This window comes from Gopherus evgoodei, chromosome 4, assembly GCF_007399415.2.
Source record: "Gopherus evgoodei ecotype Sinaloan lineage chromosome 4, rGopEvg1_v1.p, whole genome shotgun sequence".
In the NCBI taxonomy this organism is placed as follows: Eukaryota; Metazoa; Chordata; order Testudines; family Testudinidae; genus Gopherus; species Gopherus evgoodei.
Genome location: NC_044325.1, coordinates 150,600,509 through 150,624,936, shown reverse-complemented (window position 1 = coordinate 150,624,936; position 24,428 = coordinate 150,600,509). Strand labels below are relative to the sequence as shown.

The 24,428-nt window shown below is 50.3% G+C and overlaps 1 protein-coding gene across 13 annotated transcripts in view; it reads right to left on the bottom strand.

Moving 5' to 3' along the window:
• CTNND1 (catenin delta 1) overlaps positions 1–24,428 on the bottom strand; it is a 58,094-nt gene that overhangs the window by 5,269 nt on the left and 28,397 nt on the right. For 10 of the 13 annotated variants that reach the window (XM_030561896.1, XM_030561897.1, XM_030561901.1 and 7 more), the window contains 13 exons: positions 23,304–23,422; positions 21,097–21,405; positions 19,087–19,158; positions 17,966–18,124; positions 17,146–17,678; positions 11,808–12,271; positions 11,540–11,723; positions 11,008–11,125; positions 10,198–10,351; positions 9,831–9,848; positions 9,485–9,553; positions 7,262–7,389; positions 216–366 (listed from right to left, as the gene is read on the bottom strand). In XM_030561896.1, the coding sequence (XP_030417756.1) occupies positions 216–366; positions 7,262–7,389; positions 9,485–9,553; positions 9,831–9,848; positions 10,198–10,351; positions 11,008–11,125; positions 11,540–11,723; positions 11,808–12,271; positions 17,146–17,678; positions 17,966–18,124; positions 19,087–19,158; positions 21,097–21,291 (2,245 nt within the window). In that variant the 5' untranslated portion in view covers positions 21,292–21,405; positions 23,304–23,422. The remainder of the gene's footprint in view (positions 1–215; positions 367–7,261; positions 7,390–9,484; positions 9,554–9,830; positions 9,849–10,197; positions 10,352–11,007; positions 11,126–11,539; positions 11,724–11,807; positions 12,272–17,145; positions 17,679–17,965; positions 18,125–19,086; positions 19,159–21,096; positions 21,406–23,303; positions 23,423–24,428) is intronic. The other 3 variants (XM_030561906.1, XM_030561907.1, XM_030561903.1) reach the window with 2 other exon arrangements.

Here is a 24,428-nt window from a genome sequence, read left to right as displayed (position 1 = left end):
ATTGGGGTCAGATGAATGAAACAGAAGTCTGCAGTTTCCAGAGGAACAAGGGGAATCACATTATCCTTGAGGAGGTAAGATCAACAAGCAAAAATGATGACAACTCCTGGCTGATGCAGAGACAAGACATGCCCTCTGAGTGGAGAGCAGTGGTGGGGGAGAGAGAGCCCGCACACGCGCAGCTACAGAGCAAACATCACCTCCATTGCTCTTACCTATCAGTTCTTTGTTGCGAGAATCCACTGCCAGGTTACGCAAGGCTCCAGATGCTGCTTTCACCACCCGCTCACTGTCATGGGTCAGGAGGTCAGCGACAGAAGAGAGCCCCTTTTCCTGGCGCAGCGCTGAACGGATGTACCGGCCATACTGCAGGAGGACGAGAGCAGGGTGCCATGGGGTTACAAGAGAAGGCAGGTAACAGGTCCCCATTGACAGCATTATGCCTTCCCCCCTTCCATCTCTAGGGCTGGCACCCAGCCTCATACATGCTTCCACTGAGCCACTCTCCCCAACACCATGCAAGGAGGGACCTCCCCAGGAGGCCTACAGGAATCATCCCACTCAAGCAGTCTGGTATTGAACAGCCAACACTAGATGCTACCATGGTGGGCAATGCCCTTAACAGCCTAATCAATGCAATACTACAGCAGAACGGAAGTGTCCATTATGACACTTCTCACACCTTCATCTGACACATCTAGCCTGACCACATCAGAGACATGATACACTGCTGGAGAGACCATTGCCTGACATTTATATTGCAGGAGCATGGCAGAGGCCTCAACCAACTCAGGAGTCCACTGTGCTAGACATGTGGCAAGGGACAGTTCTGTCCCAGAGTTTGAGCCAAGAATACAATCCACTGTGCAGTTATGTGCAACTCAACCGTGGACTAGAGAAAGTTGCATTTAATACAGGGTCAATCTGAAAAAGGAAAGCAGAGGCTCCCCAAGAAACTAGGCCCCATAATAAGCTACATTATTCAGACAGCTTGCATAGCACATGTAAGACGCTGCTTCAAAGGCGCAGATAACTAGTTTAGCTGGCCTTCAGCATCTGACTCACAGCTGTGGGACTCAAGATTAAAGACACTAAGCATCCCTTTGTGGGACACAGAAGTAGTTGTGGATGCAACACTTTAAATGTCGGTGCATCCCTGCACCGCAGATCAGAGATTTTAGGTAGCAATGCTCGGTTGGGGCATGCGCACGCAACAGCTGTCTCGCGGTGTCGTTGGTGCCTCTTATAGTGCGCACACCACCCGACCCCGCCCCCCTTCCGTTCCTTCACCACCAAAGAGTCAGATAGCAAAAACACCGAAGCAGAAGGGAGGAGGGTGGGCAGTGGAGTATCCACAAGGGGACACATCTTGAAGAACCACCTTTACTGCACAAGGTGAGTAACTACTTCGAGTAGTAGCCCTGTGGGTGTTCCACAGTGCTCCCCTGTGGAGGTAGGGGCTTCGGAGTTACTATGTTCTCAACTGCTACACATGAAAGGCCAACTATGGTAACTGACATAGCACCTTGGGTGATGGCACAGTGTTTAGCAAAGGTGTACTCTGATGCCCAGGTGGCAGCTCTATACATCTATGAGGGGACATTGTTTAGGAAGGCTACTAATGTAGCCATAGCATATGTAGAATGAGATCCGATGCCTGAGGGATGCTCTTTATTGTGTAGTTGGTAGTAGGTTCAGATACAGGTGAGATCCATTTAGATAGTCTCTGGGTTGATATTGCACAACCCTTTGATTGTACATCTCCACAACAGAACAGTCTAGGTGATTTCCAGAAGGATTTGGTTTTGTCTAAATAGAATGCGATGGCTCGCCTGACATCCAGTGCATGGAGGGCAGCCTCCTGAGAATCCTTGTGTGGTTTAGGGTAGAATGAGGGTAAGTATCATTTGCTTTATGTGGAAGGATGTAGCTACTTTCGGCAATAATTTCAGGTGAGGTCGTAGCATGATTTGGTCTTTGGTCAATACAGCGTAGGGAGGTTCAGCCATCAGTGCCCCTATTTTGCCGACTCTTCTGGCTGATGTGATGGCCACCAGAAACATGACCTTCACTGACATATGTAAGAGAGAGCAGGTTGCTAGTAGCTCAAAAGGTGGTCTGGTGAGACATCTGAGTACATGATTCAGGTCCCATGGTGGTGTAGGTTGCTGGGCTTCTGGATACATGTTCTGTATACCCACTAGGAAGCATCTCATAATTGGATGAGCAAAGGCTGACGTCCCCTCTGTCTTATTGTGAAAGGCTGTAACAACTGCTAGATGTCGTCATTTAATAGAGCTTATGGTCAAGCCAGATTCTTTGAACTCTAATACAGTAGATAGAGACGCCGTGACCAAATCGGTTTGTTTTTGTTCGCACCACATGAAGAATCACTTCCACTTCTGGAGTTAAGTATTTCCAGTGGTAGATCATCTGCTGTTTAGTAATCTCCGTTTCACTCTTTCTGAACAGTCTAGTTCTCCATTTTGGAACCACATAGGAGCCATGCTTTGAGGTGGAACTTCTCCAGATTGGGTTGGAGTGGTTGGGCCTTTTTCTGTGACAGAAGATCCACTCATAAGGCAAGTGTGTGTGGAGCACACACTGCCAGGTGCAACAGGTAGGAGAATCAAGTCTGTGAGCCAGGTGGGGACAATTAGGATGTGTGCTCTGTTGGTCCGTATCTTGTGAATCAGTCACAATATTAAAGGTATTGGCAGGAATGCATACAGGAGTGATGTGTTTCACAATATGAGGAAGGCATCCCCTGACAATTTGGGTGTTAGACCCACTCTGGAGCAGAAGGGAGGGCACTTGTGGTTTGTTGATGCAAACAGATCTATTATTGGACCACATCTTGTTTCTGGACCATATTCCAATTTCTGGAATATAGAGTACATACATGTATTTCCCATTTGTGTTCCTCTGAAAAGTGTCTGCTCAGTGTGTCTGCTGTTGTATTCGGGCACCCTGGTAGGTTAGATGCCGTGATGTTTATGTTGTTGCAGATACACCAATTCTATAAGTTCAGGGCTTCTGTGCCTAGAGAGTGGAAGCAAGCACCGCCTTATCAATTGATATAGAGCATGCATGTGATGTTGTTGGTTAGATGTGAACTGATTTGTTCTGTATGATTGGCAGGAGGTGACGGCATGCATTGTGTACTGCTCTGAGCTCTAGGAGATTGATGTGAAGTTGAGTTTCCATCACTGACTATAGAATATCAGTGTTGGAAGGGACCTCAGGAGGTCCTCTAGTCCAACCCCCTGCTCAAAGCAGGACCAATTCCCAGACAGATTTTTGCCCCCGATTCCGAAATGGCCCCCTCAAGGATTGCACTCACAACCCTGGGTTTAGCAGGCCAATGCTCAAAACCACTGAGTTATCCCTCCCCTCACTTGCCCTATAAGATGTGGTGGTCCAAATGAGTGCCCCAACCTATCAGGGATGCATCTATTGCAATAGTGAGTGATGGAGGGTCCTGTTGAAAGGGGATGCCAGTACAAACAAACATTTTCTGGTTTCATCCACCAGTGTAAAGATGTGAGGGCCTTTGGAGGCAATGTGACTCTTCTGCTTCAGCGGTGTTTGCTGGGCGCATACACACACAGCGCTCAGCCAGCCCTGAAGACAGCACATGTGGAATCTTGCGTGCCTTACGATGAAGGTCATGCCCGCCATATGTCCCAGGAGCTGAAGGCAAGTCCTCACAGATGTTTTTGGATTCATGGAAATGAAGGTGTTCATTGTTATGAACCTGTGGTTTGGTAGTATTGCCTTGGTTTGTATGGAGTCGAGGTAGGTGCCTATGAACTCCAGGTGTTGTGTCGGGGTTAGGGTTGATTTCTTTAAAATTTATTTGCAACCCCGGCCTGTGGAACAGCTCTATGGTTATTTGTACCACATGTGTTGCCTTCTCCCAGGTCATACCTTTCAACAGGCAGTCGTCGAAGTATGGGAAGATCAGCACCCTTCTGTGTCTTAAGTGTGCCGCTACTATCGTGTTTTTGGAAAAAAACTAAAAGGACAGTGGAGAGGCCAAAGGGTAGGACTCTGTATTGGTAGTGGTTGGATCCTCCTGTGAAGCTTAAGAATCCTTTGTGGGGCCAAATGTATGATGATATGAAAATATGCATCTTGAAGGTCGAGGGCTGAAAACCAATCCCCCTGTCTAGTGCTGGTATGATTGTGGCTAATGTGACCATTTTGAACTGCGGTTGTGGACAAATTTGTTTACCTTCCAGAGATCTAAGATGGGTTTCCATCCACCTCTTTTTTTTTTGGTGAGGAAATAGTTTGCGTAGAAACCGTTCCCTTGGTATTGATTTGGAACTCGTTCCACAGCACCCAGAAACAGGATGTGGTCCACTTCCTGTTGTAGGAGGTGCTCGTGTGAGGGGTCTCTGAAGAGGGACAGGGAAAGGGGGAGAGTGGGTGGTATGAAGAGGAACAGGAGAGCATAAACCAGATCTTATGAGCTCCAGTACCCACTGGTCTGTTGTTATAGCTGTCAAAGTGTGGTAAAATGGGCGTAAGCAGTGGCAAGAGTGTCCAACGGAGCTATAGTCTGGGGGAGGTCATTCAGACCCTCAACCAAGACTTCAAAATTGAGGCTTGGTTATGGATGATTGAGAAGACGAGGCCTGATGTTGCGGGGCTCTATGTCTTTGAGGACATTGTTTATTCAGATTATGGTCAAAATGCCACTGTTGTTGTGGGTGGAAAGATGCATTTTGGTTCTTTGATATGGTGTGTATTGGCATCGTTTGTTACACAGGGTGTATATGCCTAAGGACTCTCAGGCCACATTACGTACTTTTATTGTATGCAAGCCCTCGTCTGTTTTAGAGGAAGAGAGCTTTTCGCTGTCAAAAGGAAGGTCTTCATCTTCACCTATAGTTCTTTCAGGATTCCCGATACCTGCAACCAAGATGATCTGCGCATCACCACTGCTGTGGCAGTTGTTCGTGCCGCTGTGTCTGCCACATCCATTGAGGCCTGTAGAGCTGTGTGGGCTATTATCTGTCCCTTGGTCATGATGGCCTTGAGCTGGGGACATGTGTCTTCAGGAAGATCTTCCAAGAATTCCTGCAGTTTGTCATAATTAGAGAAGTCATAATTTGCCAAAAGAGCAGAATAGTTCACCACCCTGAATTGGAGTGGGTTTGAGGAGTATATTTTATGACCAAAGAGGTCTAGTCTTTTTTGTGTTCCTTGTCCTGTGTGGAACAGAACTGGGGTTGCTTGCTGCAGTGATTGACAGCTTCCACCACTAGGGAGTTGAGTTATGGGTGGGTGGAAAGAGAAAGTCCATTCCTTTAGCTGGGACAAAGTACTTTTTGTCAGCCCTTTTACTGGTAAGTGGTGCTGATGCAGGTATCTGCCATATGGCCTCTGCTGGCTCCATTATGGCTTTGTTAATGGTGAGTGCAATCTTGGATGAGGTGGATGGTTGGAGGATTTGCAGCAGTTTGTGTGGCTTCACTTGTACCTCCTCTAGCGTGATCTCCTGGCTGACTGCCACCCTGTTTCGGGAGGTCAAAGCTCACTTCCTTGAGGTTTTGGAAGGCTGAGGACTGCCTTTGTCAGAACTTCTGCTGGTCTGTGACGAGTTGTTGGTGTCTCCTGAGACGGCTGCAGGGACTTTTCCATCATAATCATTTTAATGTGGAGATCTGTCTCACCATACCCTTGCTTTTGAATTTGTACAGTGATTACATTTCTGGGGGATGTGTGTTTCTGCCAGGCAGCGGACACAAGACACGTGGCCATCAGAGATGGGCACTGCTTTGTGGTAGGAGTTGAATCTCTGAAAACCGGGTGAGCCAGGCATATTGTGTCTGATGATTTTTCCCACAACTGGGATGTGAAATGAAGAAAAAAATGTAGAAATTGGTTAAACGAAAACTCTATTTCTACTGCTTATGTAAGAAACTAAAACTGAAGGGAACGAAAAAGAAAAAATCTCCCCCGCACCCCCAGCCGCCCAAATAATGGGCTACGTAAACTCAAATCAAACTATCAAAGTTACAACTACCACGTAAACTATTTTCTTTTCTAAAGATTTTCAAAGCGGCAGCACTGCCACTAAGCTGCGTCTGCAGCTGAGCACTGAAGAGAAGGAACTGAAGGGGTCGGGTTGTGCACATGCTACAAGAGGAGCCACCACCACCACGAGACAGCTGCTGTGCGTGCATGCCCCAACCAAGCACTGCTACCTAAAATCTCCAATTTCCAGCACAGAGATGCACCAACACCTAAAGCGGAGCACCCACAGGGACACTACTAGAAGAAATAAGAGAACCTGATTGGTCTTCCCTGCAACATCACTCTGTCACATCTCCTGTCTCTCCCCTCCTACAGCAGGAACTGCTTGGCATTCCTGCATGAGGCTTAACCTCAGAGAGAACCCATCACCAGCTTGTGCAACCAGTTATATTGCACACTAATGCAGAGTTGATGCCAAGAGCACAGATAGCTGAAAACATTGGGCAGATGGGGAGACGTTGGCATTTATGCTGAAGGAGCGCCCAGGCATGGCTCAGGAGGGACAGCTATATCCTAGAATTCGCGTTAGTCTCTCTCCATGAGATTACCAGTGTCTTTTGACTTTGGGTTGGTCCCAGTAATGAGTCTGGAAATGGGACATGACTCCTACAGCAGCTTTGATGCCACGGTAATGCTGGAAATCAGTTACACCAATGCCCAGGGGCCCCAAAAAACTACGCATACCCCCACCCCATATAGTGGAAATCTGCTGCAGAAGGGGAAGCCCCAACAGCAGCACCCAGCCCTGGTCCCCAGAAGTGCAAGGCAGCCCCCAGAACCCCCTCCCACACACATGCAGAAGCCCCCACACCCACCGCCAATGCCTCAACATGGGCAGAAGCCTTGGGGCAGCAGGGGTGACGGGGGAAGCCCCAGCACCTGGACATCCCCCGCAGCAGCCCTGGAAGAGCTCTCTCACCGCTGCAGTCGTAGGGCCAATGCACAAGGATAGAGTTTCTTGGGGCTGCAGTGGGAGGTGGATCCTTGGCCCCGGGAAAGGGCAGAAGTGCCACCACCCAACACACACACTTGCTCTGGCCCAGGACCCCAGGAAACCTTAATCTGCCTCTGGGTGCCTGGACCCCCTATACCAGTACAGGATGGATGATCCCTCCTTTCTGATGTGCCCTAGCCCCAGCCAGCTCCAAGGCTTCATTCACTTCTCATTTTTAAGATCAGGTTCCCAGTCTGTCTCTCCTTGGAAGTGACTCACCGTCCAGCGACCAGCACACAGGTTCTGGATGGCTCCTGCTGAGGCCTCTAGGATGGCAGGGGTCTTGCTCTCCTTCAGCAGCGAGATATATATCCGGACTACTTCTGGTTGGAAGAGGAGCTCATACCCTAGAAAGCGAGACAGAGAGTAACAGGTAGGGCTTATCCAAGAGGTTCATTAAGTAACCGAGTAAGCAATGGTCTATCCAGTAGGTTAGACAACTGAAACAAGGTGTCGGTTTTGCCTCTCCCTTTCCCAAGTGACTAGAACTATAGGAACTAGTTCAAAACAGTTTAGCTTTTAAACCATTGCCCCGTAACACTGGAAACCCAGACAGCACAGCACAGCGGCTGCCACTCCTGCACTAGCCCAGACAATTACTTCAGTCAATGAAGTGGTGTGACTGCAATTCAACCAGCAGAGCACTGACAGGTGCTAGAATACTTTTTAAAATCTAAGGCAGGCCTGCATAACATACAGCCCGCATGCGGCCCGCAGCTGCAGAGAGCCCAGAGCCCTTTAAATCCCAGCCACGGCCAGGATTCATAGCGCTCTGGGCTGCCCGCAACCGCAGGGAGCCCAGAGCCCTTTAAATCTCAGCCGCGGCCGGGATTCAAAGGGCTCTGGGCTGCCTGCAGAGATTCCCGGCCGTGGCTAAGATTTAAAGGGCTCAGGGCTCCCTGCGGTTGCGGGCAGCCCAGAGCCCTTTGAATCCCGGCCATGGCTCCAGTGGATGGGCTGGGGCTGGGATTTAAAGGGCTCGGGCTCCCCTTAGTGGCAGGAGCTCTGGGCCCTTTAAATCCCTGCCCCAGCCCTGCAAAGCTCCGGGTTCCCCCAGCCGCCGGAGCCCCCAGCCCTTTAATTTGCCCCTGAGGGCTCCCAGCCACCTCTTCAGCTGGGAGCCCCTGGTTGATTTAAAATCAAGTATCACCTCCCCACCCCCAACCTTCCTTTTTGGTCCACAGATGTTTTGCTGGGGTGGCGCTGGGAAAGGAGGGTGTGTTTCTGCAGGGCTGGACGGTGCTGGGGCGGGGTGTTTCCGCGGGGCCGGGAGGTTTCGGCCCTCAGCTGTTTTCTTTGGAGTAATGTAAAGCGGCGAGGGCCACGAGTTGTGCAGGCCTGATCTAAGGTGTTACTAATAAAAGGGTAAGGTTTAGCCATTTGATGTGGTGTTCCCCTTTAAGCCAGCGCTCTTACACCAGGCCAGATTTAGGTGAGGTAATGGTCACAGCAGCCAACCACAGCAGTGTCTGAAAGCTTGATACAGGGAAAAGAGGGAGGACTCAAGCCTCATCATCAGTAGATCCTCTTGGCACCTACAGAGCTAATTCAAGCAACTGTAATGTTTACAAAAGCCTTTCCTGCCTACACATGAGCACAGCAGGGACACTTCAACAGTGTTCACAGCCACAACTGCACAGAACAGGTCTTCAAGCCAGATCAGCTGGAAGTGCTGGTGTTGCAGTGACATCAAGTAGAAGGGTTTGGTCTCTGATCCTGCAAACCACTTTACTGAAAGAGACTCTGCGCCCTTACCAGTGGGTAGACAAGTCTCATGAGAATCTATTGAGTAGGGCTGATGAAGTTTAATTTGAATTTTTTTTTTAAATGGCCTTTTTGAAAGTCAAAGTTTCTGCAAAAAAGTTTTCTGAATTCTCATTTTGTCAAAAATGGAGTTTAGGTTTATTTCTTCTCCACACCTCATTTTCCAGTGGGAAATGGAGAGAGAGAGCCAAAAATTCACAGATATTTGAAGAGAGTTCTTTGAATTTTTCAAAGAGTTTTCATTCCGTGGTTTTCAAACCCTCCACCTTTCCCAGCCAGCTCTAGTTCTGAATACCTGCAGCTCCTGGAGTTTAACACTATTTGTTTTACACTATTTGGGGGGAGGCAGGGTAGTGTTGTTATCCCTCTACAGATTGGGAGATGAGGCCAGGTTACTTTCCCCAAGGTCACAGTGTGGCATAGCAAGAAATTACCCCAAGTCCTAGGCTAGTGCCCTGACCACTGCACCATCCTCCCTCATATAAGCCAAGTAGGGGCTCTTCCCAGAACTCGTGTGTGTCATGGCTTTATTACACTACATGTAATTAGTGGTCTGTATCTCCACCCCTCATAAAACCAGTCTTTATTTAACTGGCTTCTATTTAATGGAGTTTGAGATAAGATCACCAGGAGCTGGGCAAGGAGAGAAGGGTAGAGCAAATGCACCAGAGAATATACCTTTTGCAGGACTTGTTCTTTTGGGAAAGTCCACTGTATCGGCACCAGGCTCTTCTAGAGGTTTTTTCCCTTCAAAAGGAATGAAAAGTAAAGTAGTGACTACAAGGTATTAGCATAGCTTACTCCACCACCTCCCAGCCAGATTCCTCATTCCAGTTGCTCCAATTAGTGAGAGAATCAGAATAAATCTAGGGAGGTGCTGTTGGGACAGAGTGGGCATCTCCTACAGAGAGCATTCCTTAGCCAGTGTTGTGAACATCCACCCCACATGCACCCACTGGGAAGTGGGCAGAGGAGAGAACCCAAACTAACATGTAAGAGGGAAAAAAGACAAGAGCGTACTCACCTCTGGAGAACCACTCATCTATTGGTGAAGCGGAGAGAAGGACAGGAGATAGGGGAAGCAGGAGAGGAAAGATAGATACCAACAGGATCACAGGGTGGTTTGGCAGGAAAGCAAGGGGGGGAGGGGGCGGGGAAGAGAGAGAGATGGGAAAGGCCTGAAATTAGTGGCAATCCTTCTGTCATTTCCCTGACAACACAGCATATCAACCCACCACAGGACCCTGAACACCAAGGGCTAGAGATACAGGCAGGGCAGTCTCACTGCTGTCACAAGAGGTCTTGAGGAAAGCAGTGATTTAGCCTTCTTGCCAGGAGTGTTAATGTATGATAAGCAGCCCCGTTTTCCTCCCCACTAAGACAGGCATTACCTTTGCCTTTCTTGGCACCAAAGCAGCTGGCAGCATGGGGCCCAGCGTTGTTGGCAGGGTTAAGAGGCGTCTCCTGGTAGCGCTCGGCGTGCGGGATCTCACGGTGGACTTGATACGATAGGTTCCGCAGCAGGCAGACACAGTTCTCGACCAACTGAGGGGGGCGGGGGGGAGAGAAGAGCGTTCTTTACAGTGAGACACAGCTGGCTTACTGATCACTTGATACTTCAGAGCCGTAATGGATGGTGTGAAGGTTCAGAGGTCACAGGGAGGAAGGGGCAACTGTTACTTGGCTTAGGGCAGTAGCTCTCCAGCACTTCCATGCTTCAGGCTACTGCTTAAGATAATTCCATCATTACATCCCCTCCCCAGCCTCAGATCCCCCACCCCACTGCTTGATCCCAGATTGTGCTTTGCTCTATGGGCACCAAGGGCTCCCTCACCTGCTGGTGATCAACCCATGGACCAGTGTTTGGATACCATTAATTCAGAGCAGCCTCTACTTCCAAGCATAGAAATATCAATCCAGGTTTCAAACCATTCTGAAACTCAGTCCCCACCCCCACCTTCAAAACATCAGGTGGCTCCGGAATCTCTCCTCCCCTCTTGGCCCTAGAAGAAAGCTGAAGCTGAAAAGGGGGAAGAAGAATCACAGGAAGGAAAGGCAGTGACTGAAGACAGGTCAGTATTACATCTCTTCCTACAGGCACTGTCAGAAACAAAAGAAGAGCCAGATGCCAGCACAGGCACTGCTTTGGCTCCCGCAGCATGCTCCCATCTATTGGAGATGGGACAGTGTTGCTCCATTACCTTGCTGTTGCAGTCTTTCTGGCCAATCTCCGACTGGACAATGTATATCAAGGCATCTACCAATCCATCGCACTCACGCAGTTTCCGACGAGCCTCGCTCCTTTCAGAGCTCACGTTTCTAGAGGGGAATAGAGCACTGGAGGGTGAGACAGCCACAGTGGCAGCACGTCAGAGCACCAGAAGGACTAGATTGCTCTCATGTTCCTTCTCCCCACCAAGATGAACCACCCAAGTCTCTCCCTGACCTAGGGAAGAACTGAGCTAGACAAGCCATAAGAGGCACATCAGGGACTGATCATGCATTGGAGCGGTGATGAATACCTTCTCATCACCAGCACTATCACTGCCATGCAATTCTGCCTCTAGTCACCCAGACACCAAGTCTGGGAATCGCCCCCTCCCCAAAGAACTGTGGTGAAGAAGCCACCACCAGCCTCCCGAGGGTGAGAGGGCAATTCTGGTTACAGCACAAGCTCAGCCTGAAGTGCCACAGGCTCAGACGCCACCTTCCCATCGCCACTCCTACAAATACCTAAGGCAGCCAGCGGTGTTGGTGAGCACCGACCCCCACTCTATGTGGCGCGGCTTGGAGTCCTCGTTGGGCTCTCTTTCCCAGCCAGAGCGTGGGATGATGACCTCGTCAGTGAGAGCATGCAGCGCGTGGTCCACAATGGCCATCTTTATAGAGTCATGAGAGGAGAGATTCCACAACGTTCCTGAGACGGAGCACATGCAGCCAGTGAGATCAAGGCACTACACAGCTCCCCTTCCCCAGCAACCACTCCCAGACCACCCATTACCTGTGATGACCTCAGTGAGGTCCATGTCACGGGCCTTGCGCAGCAGCCGCACCAGGGCAGGGACACCATCGCAGTTTTTGATAGCAATCTTGTTGTCCTGGTCTCGGCCAAAGGAGATGTTCTTGAGGGCCCCGCAGGCCCCATAGTGTACCTCCTTCTTGGGGTGGTCCAGCAGCCCCACCAGCACCGGGATGCCCTTCAGCTTTCGCACCTCTGTCTTCACCTTGTCATTGCGGTAGCACAGGTGCTGCAGGTAAGCCGCCGCGTTGGATTTAACTGCGTCCAGACGGAAATTCAGCATGGCAATCACCTCAGGCAGCTCTGGCTGGCGCCAGTTGGCTGGCAGGGGCCCTCCCTTCCGCAGGCTGTCCAGGCTCGCCAGGCTGCCGCGCTCATGCTGGGCCAGTGGGGCCCAGTAGTACTGATCAGGGGCCACCTCATCCACCAGCATATCCTCATAACTCCTGCAGAGGAGAGAGGGAGGAGTTAGAAAGGGGAATAGGGCATAAGCTCCATGAAGGGGAGCAGACCTCAGTCTCCAGCCCCTAGCGCTGGGAAACAGCGGAACCAAAGAGGTTAACAACAGAAGTTCCACTCAGACACTGGGACTCTGAGAATGCTAGAAACCATACGCCTCTGCGCAGGTAGTATCAGCATCCCCTCATACAGGCCCCCAGGACTAGAGAGCTCCTTCCCTCTGTCTTCATGGTTCTTGGTTTCTACAATGAACCATTTCCACTGACAATTGCGGTGAAGGCGGCGAGATGTGGGTTTTAGTCTGCTAGAAGCTGGACTGTGGCCAGACAGGTCAACGCCCTCTTCCCTTCAACCTAAGCCTTGTGATGGGAGCAGCTTCCTTTGCCTGGACAGATAAGTGTACAATGGCAGGACACATTGCCCAGGGCAAGGGCAGCTACTCTTTCCTCTCTGCCCTTTGGGGCAGCATCTTACTAGGCTTATATGGTGCCTGACTCAGAGCCCTAATCTCAGTCAGGGCACCTGGGTGTTACATCAGTATGTCATGACTAACCTCAGAGACCCTAGAAACACAGACGCAGCAGCTCTACTTTCTTAAGCCAGGGAAGGGTCTGATGAACAGTTCCATCCTCTGGCCACTAGAGGGCAATGTAAATCCAGATAAATCAGAGACTGAAACAACCTATTAGGTCATTAAGCCTGCTCTCCCCACACTAGGGAAGGATCACTCCTATTTAGTATTCTCCAGAGCCTTGGCAGGCTGGTTCTAAATGTTTCATGCAAAGAGGACTACAGTATTACAGAGACATTAAGTGCGTACAGACTCCTGTTAGGTAGCTGGGTCAGATTTCAAGGGTACCCAATTCCTATGGGAACACAATAAATAGTAAGGGTGATGACTGTTTTGATCCAGCAGCAGCATCATAACAGTCAATTCCTCCCTTTCCCAGGAGTCATTATATAATGACTTTGAAGATACCAACACACACCGCTTAAGTGCAAAATTGCTTTTGACAAAATACTCTGAGAAGCCAAACATGGACAGAGATGTTTTCACATAACTAATGTTGAAGTGTTCACCCCACCATCTGGGGTGGAGGTGGCAGGGACTTAAAAAGGAAACAAAAACAAAAACATTCTCCCTGAACAGAATGTGGCTGAGATCCTGGCTCAGGTGCTAATGCAATACAAAACAAAAAATTACAGTGTTTCTACATGGGGACTAGCAAGGGAAAAGCCTCTACGAATCTCAGCACTGGAGTGAGACTCTGGAGATTTCATGTCAGTTCCTAGTCTTGGCACAGACACGGTCACCCTGGCCAAGTCCCTGCACATCTGGGCTACCCCTCTTCTGCAGAGTGGAGGAAGAGTACTTCTCCCCCATACTTTGACTTGGCCTGTTTAATCACGACAGCCCTAGTCTGTTTCAATCCCTACAATGTTGAAATTAAATTTATCATCCCAGGCACAAAAATATACTCTTACTTGCCTGCCCTTTTATTATGAGAACAGAAAAGCTATTTGTCAAAAAAGACAAATGGACAAAAATGATTTGCCCATTTGTAACTTGGACTGCAGATCTAAGAAGCCTAGTTTAAAAGTAAAGCCAGTCTTAAGAGGCGTTGCAGTAAGAGGCTGTTTAAAATGCCTTGCACATGCAGTACCCATACAATGCAGCGTTCACACAGATGTCAACCAGGCCTGAAACATACCAGCACAGTTATGTTAGTATAAGCACTAGCATAGACATACCTATACTGACAAGAACTTTTACACCAGTATAGTTTGTCATAGAACTAGTGTAAGCTATGCCACTACAAGCTATTTTATGCCATGCTGTACAAGCTGCACCTACACTAGGAGGGTTTACCTGCAAAACTTTTCTAGTATAGAAAAGACCCCAGCTAAGTCCTGTACCTTGAATCAGCTTTGCCTAGAGGAGTATTTGACTGATTGTCAAGTTGTTTCTTTGCATCTGATCAAGCATAAGACATGCCCACTCTTACATTACAACCATGGATTATCTGAAGGGTTTCTCATTCCACTCACTAGTGAACATGCTAGATATGTATTAACCAGAAGGAGTAACGGTCTGATCAGTGGTACAGCTTCAGGTCAGGCCAGTTACTCCTGTTGGGGTGGCAATTCTGTTTGACAGTCACCCTCAGAAGCCATCAGTGGTTACCCTGCAATCCTGTGCCCCACAGCCATGTGATACGGTGACAAGGTGTACAGATAAGACCGCAGAGGGTGACATGGCAGGTAGTGACAAAAGACTGAAGCTCTAGCGCCACAACACCTGATCTCAGTAACAAGCAACACTGTACAGTTTGTTCCTATGCCATGGCTGTGGTCAAGACTGAGTACTCCTTAACTGTTACATCTGCTAACTCCAGTTTAGCTGAATATTAAGCATCCGCCCTCAGTTGGGCTGCACCAAGACACTGGCAGTTCTGAATGCCTCTTGCTACTGTGAAAGGTCAACTTGTTTCTATTGACTCAGGACAGTCCAAGTGTTTCCATGGGAAAGCGAAGGAGGAAAGAATTTATCATCTACAGTGCTTTGATCTCATTCAGTTTTGCATGCCGAGGTTTTGTGCGTGCTTAACAAGTTGCAACTAGACATGCAAGATGGACCCATGTCCGTCATGGCTGATTATAGCCAGCGGGGGGGGGGGGGGAGAAGGGGGGGAGGAGGAGCAGAGAAGGGATTGTTAATGACTTCCTTCAGGAGGGCAATTCGCCAAGCACGCTTCAAAGTAATGTTTAGGAGCTTGCTCAAAACAAATATCTTGGGGCTGTTAATCATGCCAGGTACCATCCCCAAAAATGGGAGATTTGAGACAAAAAGGTAATTGAGATAGTGGTGATGAGCCAACTGCAACTAGGCTTGGATTCCATGGATTTCTGTGATCTTTATCAGCTAGCCTGTGGATAAAACAGAGCCTGTTCCACAGCTGGGGAGCTGGAGGACAAGGGCATGGCAGCCATACAGATTCTGCAGTTTGTGACACCAGTGATGACAGTACTGCTAGCTGCTAGGTTCAAGGATGTGACATGAAGTGACCCTTCAGTGAGTTCAGTCCTTCCCAGCTGAGAGCCCATGGGGCTGTGCTAGGAGATTGGGGCATGTTCTGGGGAGAGGAAGCAGAGTTCATCTAGTGCCCCTTCCTGTTTGGTGTCTGCATGAAGCCACCAGGGAGCTTGGGAGTCCTTTGCAGGTGCTACAGCAACCCCAGAACACCTGTCTGTATCATGACTTTCACTGAGCATGGATCTTACAGCCTCTCACTCCTCCCAGACTGACAGAGTGGGGGACCTAGCTGGAAGAGAGGCTGCTGTTCAGCCTAGATAAGGCATCAAGATGTCAGAGGCCAGAATGGCTGCAGACGAGGTTACTCAGAAGAGGTTTCTCATTCCCAGTCCAGGCTCAGGACTAGCAAGTTTGATCTCTCTATGCTGAGTGGCAGAGCTTCTAGCTTTTGGAATTCATTCCCCTTGGCAGCCCAGAGCCAGAGCTAAGAGACCTTCAGGGCTGAGAGAGATGCAAGCGGGGTGAACTGGATGCTGAACCAGGCCTTTATAGTTTCATTCTCTGCAATCAAAGACCAGCTCTACAGCAACATGCATGCTAGGAATTTTACTGAGCATTCAGCTTTGGGGCTCAGATTCCCGCAGACACAGCAGCACCAAGGCAGTGAGTAAACCTAGAACTTCTCAGCTAAAAGGAGCCAAGACACTTGCACAAAGCCAAAGCCTTTCCACAGGGTGTGGGTCCCCGCCCGCACACACACAGGAGCAGGTTGGAGCATCAAATACTTAGATATTATCTAAGTGCACGCAACAACTTCCTGTGGGGATGTTCCTGTCTGGTTCCCTTCCTCACATGGGCTCCTCAGTTTATTCTGCGTAACAGTACATTAGCAGCCCTCCTAGGACAATACCGTGTCACAGAAGCAGCAATGCCAAACTTTTATAGGACCCCTGGGTGCAGTCAGCCAGTCAAAGCAACACTTGGCTAATCAGCTAGGGAAGTGACTGATCTGCACAAGGAACAGGGGAACCAACTGCTATTCTCAGATTTGACTGCTTCGCCCCCACAGGGTGTTCCTTCAAGGGGCTGTGCACCCCAAGTCAGCCACCTGCCCAAGAACCAGTCCTCCCCAGCCTGAAACCTCACATCCTAGGATCCCAGCTCAGTGGTAGCTGCAAGTTTAAGCCATCGCTGCGCTGAGAAGTTCACATCTACATCGATGCACAGAAACAAAGGATTTGGTGCTGTTGTGCAGCGGCATGAACCAAAATGCAGCCTTTGCTATCAAACTATTATTTTGTTCAACCCAAGCAGATTCAGGCTATAGGGCCAGGCTTAGAGGAACAGAAACCCCTGCCGAACTGGCAGGGCGCATCTTGACACAATGTGGGAGAGGTGGCGGGGGGACCACCAAGGAGTCGCAGGACTCAATCAGTCCCTGTCTCCCTCATTAAACTTTGCCCACCAACATCAAAGCCACGGGGCAAGCTATCAAGAGACACTACATCCAGAACAAAAGCCTCTGGACGGTGCACGATAGCTCTGTAGAACTCACTGCTGCAGGAGGTTAAATGATGCAACTGCATAATTTCAGAGTCAACTAGACGCCAGTTGGGCAATCTATGACAATTAGGCTCAGACACAGGAGTAATAACCACAGCCCCAACAAATACACAAAGCTATTAGTAGTTGCCTCACGGAGATACACACCTTTGTTGGAATCGCCCACTGCTGGGCACTAATGGGGACGGGGAGGGGTGTGGGGAAGGGGTGCATAATACTCAGAGGACAAGGTCTGCTGCAGTGCGTAAAACCTACTGTTCCTACCTGAGTCGCCGCCTGGGGTCTGAGGGAGTCCCTGCCCGCCTGGCAGTGCCATAGTCCGGCATCATCCCATAATCCATGTCTTCGTAGCCAATGCTGCGCTGGTCGTCTTCCAGCCCATACGGCTCTGGGTGAAAGCGGTTCAGGTCCACGTTGCTCCCACCTACCCGCACCTGTGGCTGGGGACCGTAGATATCCTGACGGCTCGGGGCCCGGTAGCCATCCATGGCAGGGCGGTAACGTTCATCGATACGGGTCACACGGGACAAGCTGCCATAGCTGTGGTCGCTGCCAGGGTAGCCGTCCTCATAGGGACGACCGTAGCCATCTGGGTAGTGATAGTTGCGGGGGAGTGTGGCGGTGCCAGGCTGGCTCATGTAGCTCCCAGGTCCCCCATTGCCATTTTTACGGAAGTTCCTGTCCACTGTCTGGATGTAGTTATTGGAGATAGGAGAACCCTCCACAGGCAACCCATCTGGCCCAACGGGTACCTGCTGTACTGTCCGCGTGGTCACAGTCTTCACCACCTTCTTCACCTGAAGAGATAGGGAAAAGGATATGCTCTCAGATCACAAATGCAAGGGCTGCTGATGTCCCCTAATCATCCCAACTCCCCTGCTATCTCAGACCTGGACTCCCCGACTCGGCTTTTGCCCCTCCATCTCAACCAGTAGCCCTCATCCCCAGCCTTAGTTAACAGTGCTACAGAAACATGCCGGATAGAAAGTTTAGTGCATATGCCATCTCACCAACCCCAGGGGAGGGCAGGCCAGATCAACACTACTGAATAAAAGAAAGGGGACTGTCTTGTCCCGTCCCTCACCGTGGTCTCTGTGCGCCGGGTGGTCCCATCATCAGATGTCTCCACAGAGACAACAGACATGGCGCCCTCTGGGTCCTCCTCCATGGTATATGTCTCCTCCACAATCTGGCCTGGGTCCTGCATCCTGGGGATCGTGCTGTAGAGGAGGTGGCTGCGGTCCTGGGATGAGGAAGAGCACACCAAGTCAGCCCAGATTGCGAACAGTGCCAGATCCCACTCACAGGAAACAGTGTTTCTGTGACCCTTACCTCTACCTGTACTGTCTAGGCAAGGATGCACTGAGCCATCTCCTGGCTAGAGCAGCATTTCCAAAACAATGGGTCGCAACCCACCGGTAGGTTGTGGGAAGAATCTAGGTGGGTCACCTGTCATTGCCCTCCCCACCCTCACAGGCCTCAGAAGCTCTCCCAACCCCATTCTCACTGTTGCTAGGCTGGCACAGTAGGCAGTAGCATCTGGGGAGCAGCAGCCTGGAAGCAATGGTGGCCAGACCAGGTGGGGGTAGGGAGAAGCCAAGCAAGGTGCTCTCCTCAGCTTGATGTGGGGGGGGGTGGGGGAAGACAGATTGCACGGTCCCCTTGTTGGGAGGGAGATCTGTGTCATTTGGGAGGTGGTGGATAAAGGAAATAAGTGTAGCAGGAGACCTTAGAGTTATCTATCCACAACAGTCAGGGCAGGGAGGGGGGTTCCCTCCTCCCCACACTTTAAATGGAAACCACTGGCTACAAGAGGAGACTGGTCCTGTGCTGCTGCTGCCCCCCACCTCCATGTATGTGGTTGACCGGAGAGCCCAGCTCTCCGGCACATAGACCAAGCCCCATCCCTCCAGCTGCTACTACCTGGGAGGAATGCCCAGGATGAAGGGATTTGTGGTAGGGTTTTCTACCGAAAGTCAGAAAGCATCTATCCAAAGGAGAGAGGCTTCCCTGCACCACTCTTGCTTGCTGGTGGCTGCAGAGAATGTACCATGGCACAGACAGGGGTGGGGAAGCTTTGCCAGCAACACCTAGAAAGATGGTCCCTTCCACAAGGAGGAAAGACCAGCCACTGAGCCCCTGAACTCAGGGCTTGCCCCCTCACCCCCAACAAGAGGTCCCAGCTCCTCCCAGAAGTCCCTTTACCGGTGGTCCGTTGAGTTTCAGATCTGGAAATTTCTGCCTCTCCAGGTCAGCATCGCCCAGGAAACGGCCGTTCTGAAACAAGCCACATCAGCCCATTATAATGCTTCCTAGTCCATTACCTCAGATGCATTGTCCTCTTGCCTCCAAGCAAGAAAGGCCAGGCCCCATGCCCTTGAGGTTAGTGCCCCAATCCACCTTATGAAGACTGTACTGACTGTCTCATACCCTAGTCTCAGTTCCAGCCTCAGCAGCGGCAAATTCCAGTGCCCCAGAGGTTAGCAGCAGGTAGAGGTGGTTAAGAGCAGCCAGGACGATTCCATGCCCTGAGATCTCAATGCCCTTGGTGAAGTGACAAGATCTGGGCACGATGCTGCAAAGGTTGGAGCTACACAGCCAAGCAAGAGACTGATGCTGTTCCCCAGTGCAGTCTGGGGAGTCCCCAGGAGGAGTTAATAAGCAGCCATCTCTAGTGCTCCACCCTCCAGACATCCCAGTGCTCCACGTGGCTGCCAGACTATTCAGAACTCCATGTACCTCCTACCAGAAGGGCTAACGCTCCCTTCTGAGCACGCACACCCCAACTCCACCAGAGAGAGAAGAAACAAGACATTTCACATCTTCTTTTGATGGGGAAGCCACAGGCCACCAGAGAACACATCCCAGGATCTCAGGGAGATTAGAGGGAACAGCATGAAGAGTAAAAAGCAGACCACAGAGTGTAATGGCTTTTCACTGCCTATGATCTTCACACACACTCACTTCTCCTCCCACTTACGGCCCAGGGAACTGTTCCCCCCCGCCTCGCCTCTGAAGAATATAAATTTCACTTGTCTAACTCCAGTGTGGCCTGGGAAGTTTCTCTCAGTAGCACCAGTATCCTCAGCCAGACAACCAAACCCTCTATGCCTGACATCGCCAGTGCAGCTGTCCTCTGGCCCTTTAAAACAAGGCACAGAAGGTCTTGACTTCTACCTCTTAACAAAACCCAACAGAAGATAGCCACAAGACCAGAAAGGAGATCAAGCCAGATCCACCGCAGCAGGGAGTACAAGTTAAGAGCCCTGGTGACTCAGGCAGACTCTCCCCTCATCCCCTCCTGGCACTTGCCCTATCCCATTTGACTATTCCATGTTTAAAGGTGGAGCCTGGGACTTCAGAATAGGGTACTGAGCCCCTAGGTCTCTGTCACAGACACCTGCGTGACCCTGGGAAAGTCATCTGATCTCTTGGTCTCAGTCCCCCCATCTGAAGCGATGGGGATAACAGCAGCTCTGCCTGCCACACAAGGCTAGGGGAGTGGATAAATACACTGAAGATTATGAGGTACCCAGATACATAGACAGTGGGGGCCACAATCACAACATTGGTGCAGCAGCAGATTTGGGGGGGGGGGGCAGGGAGGAGGGGGTGTGTGTCACACGCACTTAACTAGAGCCCAGAGTGCCACTCAACCCCCCCTGAGAGTTCCTGGATTCTGCCAGCCACATTCCCAGGGTGGGCACATTGCAAAACAGGCATCACATCACCAGGCTAGAGAGGATACCAGGCAAGCACCCCAGCAGAATAGAGATGCCAATACCTCCTGCCTCACAACTAGTTACAGGGCTTTTGGGACAAGGGAGCCAGAGGCCCCTGGTTTTCTGGGCAGGGCTGCACCTGTCATGGAGTCCTAAGAGTCTACAGCACTATGGAGACTGGCCTATGTATCTGTTCCCCAGCACACTAATCCGACACTCAGATGTATTGGGAGCCCTCCATGAATCAATGATGGGTCAAAGCAATGCCACCTCACACCCCTAGAGCTGCAGTTCACCTGGTAAATTCTTACAGCAGTTACTCAAACCCATTAGGTGTGGAGACAGCTTCTCAGTGAGGGGTGCCAGTTGGGAGAGGGAAGGCCAGATTGCCAGATACTCCTCCTGCGTCCACCATAGTTCATGCAGGAGCAGCCATAAGGGCTCTGCCGAGCCCCACGTGCCCACCACTCCCGGGGGGGGGGGGGGTGGTTACCTGATGCCGGCGGGTGAGGGTGCCGTTGGCCATCGTCTGGTTGGCATCCTGCGGGGAGACCCGGACGCGCTCCAGCTGCGCCGAGACGTGGCGCCGCTCCTCCTCCAGCGCCCGGGTCAGCTTCTCAAACTGCGCCTCCTGCTCCTTGACGGAGGCCAGGATGCTGGCAGTTGACTCCACTTCCGAGTCGTCCATGGTGATGAGGGCCCCACACGGGGGGGAGGGAGGGAGGGTGCAGGGCACGGGGTGTGCGAGAGAACCAGGGTCAGATGGGTGAGGGTGGGGAGAAAGAGGGGTAGGAGCCCCTCACTTCATGACATACAGTTGAGGGAAGGAAGGAAGAAAAGAGATCAGAGGAGACAGATGAAATATTAATCCCAAGGCCAAGTTCTCTCAGCACTCAAAAGAAAGAACAAGCATAATTTCTGCCACCCTCCCCAGTGGACAATAGCAGCAGCTGGCCCAGGGCAACTGTCCTGCCATACATGGCAGTGTCACCTCTACTACTGGTTTCAGAGTAGGTGCCATGTTAGTCTGTGTCAGCAAAAACAACAAAAGAATCCTTGTGGCACTTTAGAGACTAAGATTTATTTGGGGATAAACTTTCGTGGGCTATGGAGCGGAAAATATAGTAGGCAGGTATAAATACACAGCACATGAAAAGATGGGAGTTGCCTTACCAAGTGTGGCAGGGTCAGTGCTAACGAGCTAACTCAATTAAGGTGGAAGTGGCCTATTCTCAACAGTTGACAAGAAGGGGTGAATACCAAGGGAGGGGGAAAATCACATTTGTAGTACTAATAAGGCCAATGCAATCAAGGTGACCCATTTCAAACAGTTGACAAGAAGGTGAGAGTATCAGCAGAGAGAAATTTGTTTTTGTAGTGACCCATCCACTCCCAGGCTTTATTCAGGCCAAATTTGGTGTCCAGCTTGCAAATTAAATTCCAGTTGTGCAGTTTCTCATTGGAGTCTGTTTTTGAAGTTTTTGTTGTTGAAGATTTGCCACTTAAGTCTGTTATTGAGTGTCCAGGGAGACTGAAGTGTTCTCCTACTGGTTTTTGAAGTTTATAATTCTTGATGTCTGATGTCTTTTTTTTTTGCGCATAGACACTGTCCGGTTTGGCTCGTTAGCACTGAAACACACACTTGGTAAGGCAACTCCCATCTTTCCACGTGCTATGTATTTATACCTGCCTACCGTATGTTCCACTCCAGGCATCCGATGAAGTGGGTTTTAGCCCACAAAAGCTTATGCTCAAATAAATTTGTTAAGTATCTAAGGTGCCACAAGGATTCCTCGTTGTTTTTGTCTCTACTACAGGAAATCCTGATCTATGCACTCCACTGCTCCTGCCCTCAAGTCTAGGAATGAGGCTTTTCAGTTTTCCTTCTTTGACAAAGGCCTCACCAGAATAGGATCTGTACAGGCAAGGCAGTTCTCTATGCCCCTGCCCTACCAGAGCCAATCATCTCTCCTCTGAAGGGATCCCCTGGTGGATAGGAAGGGAGGCAACCCTGACCAAGAGAGAAGTCTGTGTAAGTAGCCTAGAGGGAAATCTCCAAAGCCTGTAGTGCTTAAAACACTCACATTTTATTTGAGGGGCATCTAACACTTCCTCTCATGAACTGGGGGAAGGAAGGGCGAGTGACAGTCATAGGACAGGTGGTGATAAGTCCAGCTGGAAGGGAGAGAGGAATCATAGGCCACTCCACCAGCTCCAGGTGAGAAGCAGCCCTCTAGGGAGGTGTTTTGACTAGAGTTTTGGTGGTGGTGCGCTCTGGTAAGGGGAGAGGCTTCTTGCCACCTCATTCACTGATGGAGGCAGAGTGCTGCAGTTTAAAGGATTACCTACTTGCCAGTCTATGCTAATTCAGGCAAGAGTTTCACAAACCCCATAAGACACTGTTCCCCTAATGGGTCCCTCCCCCATGAGGAACATTCAGCTTCCACATTAATTTTAGCTGCTTTTACAGATCCAGACTAACACGGCTACCCCTCTGATAGTTTAGATAATATGAATCTCAACCTAGTGAGACCTATGACACTAGGACAACCTGTGAGGAAGGTCTGTGACCCTGAATCCTAAAAGGGCAGGTGTCGCACTGCCCTCTGACCCGCCTTCTGTATTTGAGAATTACATATATTGAAAAAAGGAAGAAATCAAAGATTTTAATTAAATATTAAAATAGTTTTCCATACACACCTGTAAGGAAGGAAGGTCGGATTTGATTGGCTAAGGCACAGCACAGCCACGTCTAGATGAAAAAAATCATGGGAGAAGCAGCCCAGCCACCACCAGTGAGGAAGCAGCAGGGAAGAGAGCTGTAGGCAGAGTCAGGGAAAACAAGAGTGAATATAACGAAGGGAAGGAGGGAGGCAGGCAACAGAGGGCAGGCTGGAATTAAACAGGAGTGAAGCGGGGAGGGGACATGGAATTGCTCAGTGTGACTGTCAAGTACCATTTCCACCCCCTTCTGCAAGGGATTGGGATGGTCATGGGAGAAGAACGCCTCATCAGTGGGGCTCCTCAGGGCCAGCATCCAACACAGCAGATCTTTACTTCCCGCTGCAAACTGGCTCTGACCAGACCTGCCCCAGTGCTGCCTACCCAATTCCAAAGATCACCGGTCCCCACTACCTCACAGCATCATCCAGATGCACACCCACCAGCTCACCAGGCACTGGCACCCTCAACACCCCTCTCCTGAGAAACCTACATTGGAGTCGAGGGGTGGGCCCCCCTCCTTCACTCATGTCAGAGCCACTACGTCCCAGCATATCTGCTAAGATATTTTAGCAACAGATACAGCCATGGCAGGGAGGGCAGGCATGCGGGGACTAGTCTGGCCTCTGCACCAGCTGCCTTAGCTCACTTTCCCACACTCCCCAACAAGAAATCAGCCTGTGGAGAGTGGGCTGCATGCAGGCTGTGCACCCAATGTTACAAGGAAGAAATAGGCACTCTTTGAAGAACAGACACGGGGTGCAGGGACAGGAAGTCTGTGCTGCATTTCTTACTCCTGCTGATATCCCCCAACCCATTGCACCCTGCTATTTCAACTCTGGGCTCCACATATGCCCCTCAAACCCAATATACAGGGAACCCAGTTACTCCAGTGCACGGATCTCTAAAGCAGAGGCCTTCCAGTCATTTCATTTGTGACAGTAAAACCAAGCCAGGCTTGCTCATTTTAGCAGTCTTATTCCTTCATCATCCAAGACCTCTTTAGACATAAAATAGCTTCCTTGGCTTCAGTTCTTATCAAGCACTACAGCACAGAGAGGACTTTGAGCCCAGCAAGAGATTTTTAGTTTGCTTTGGAGACCG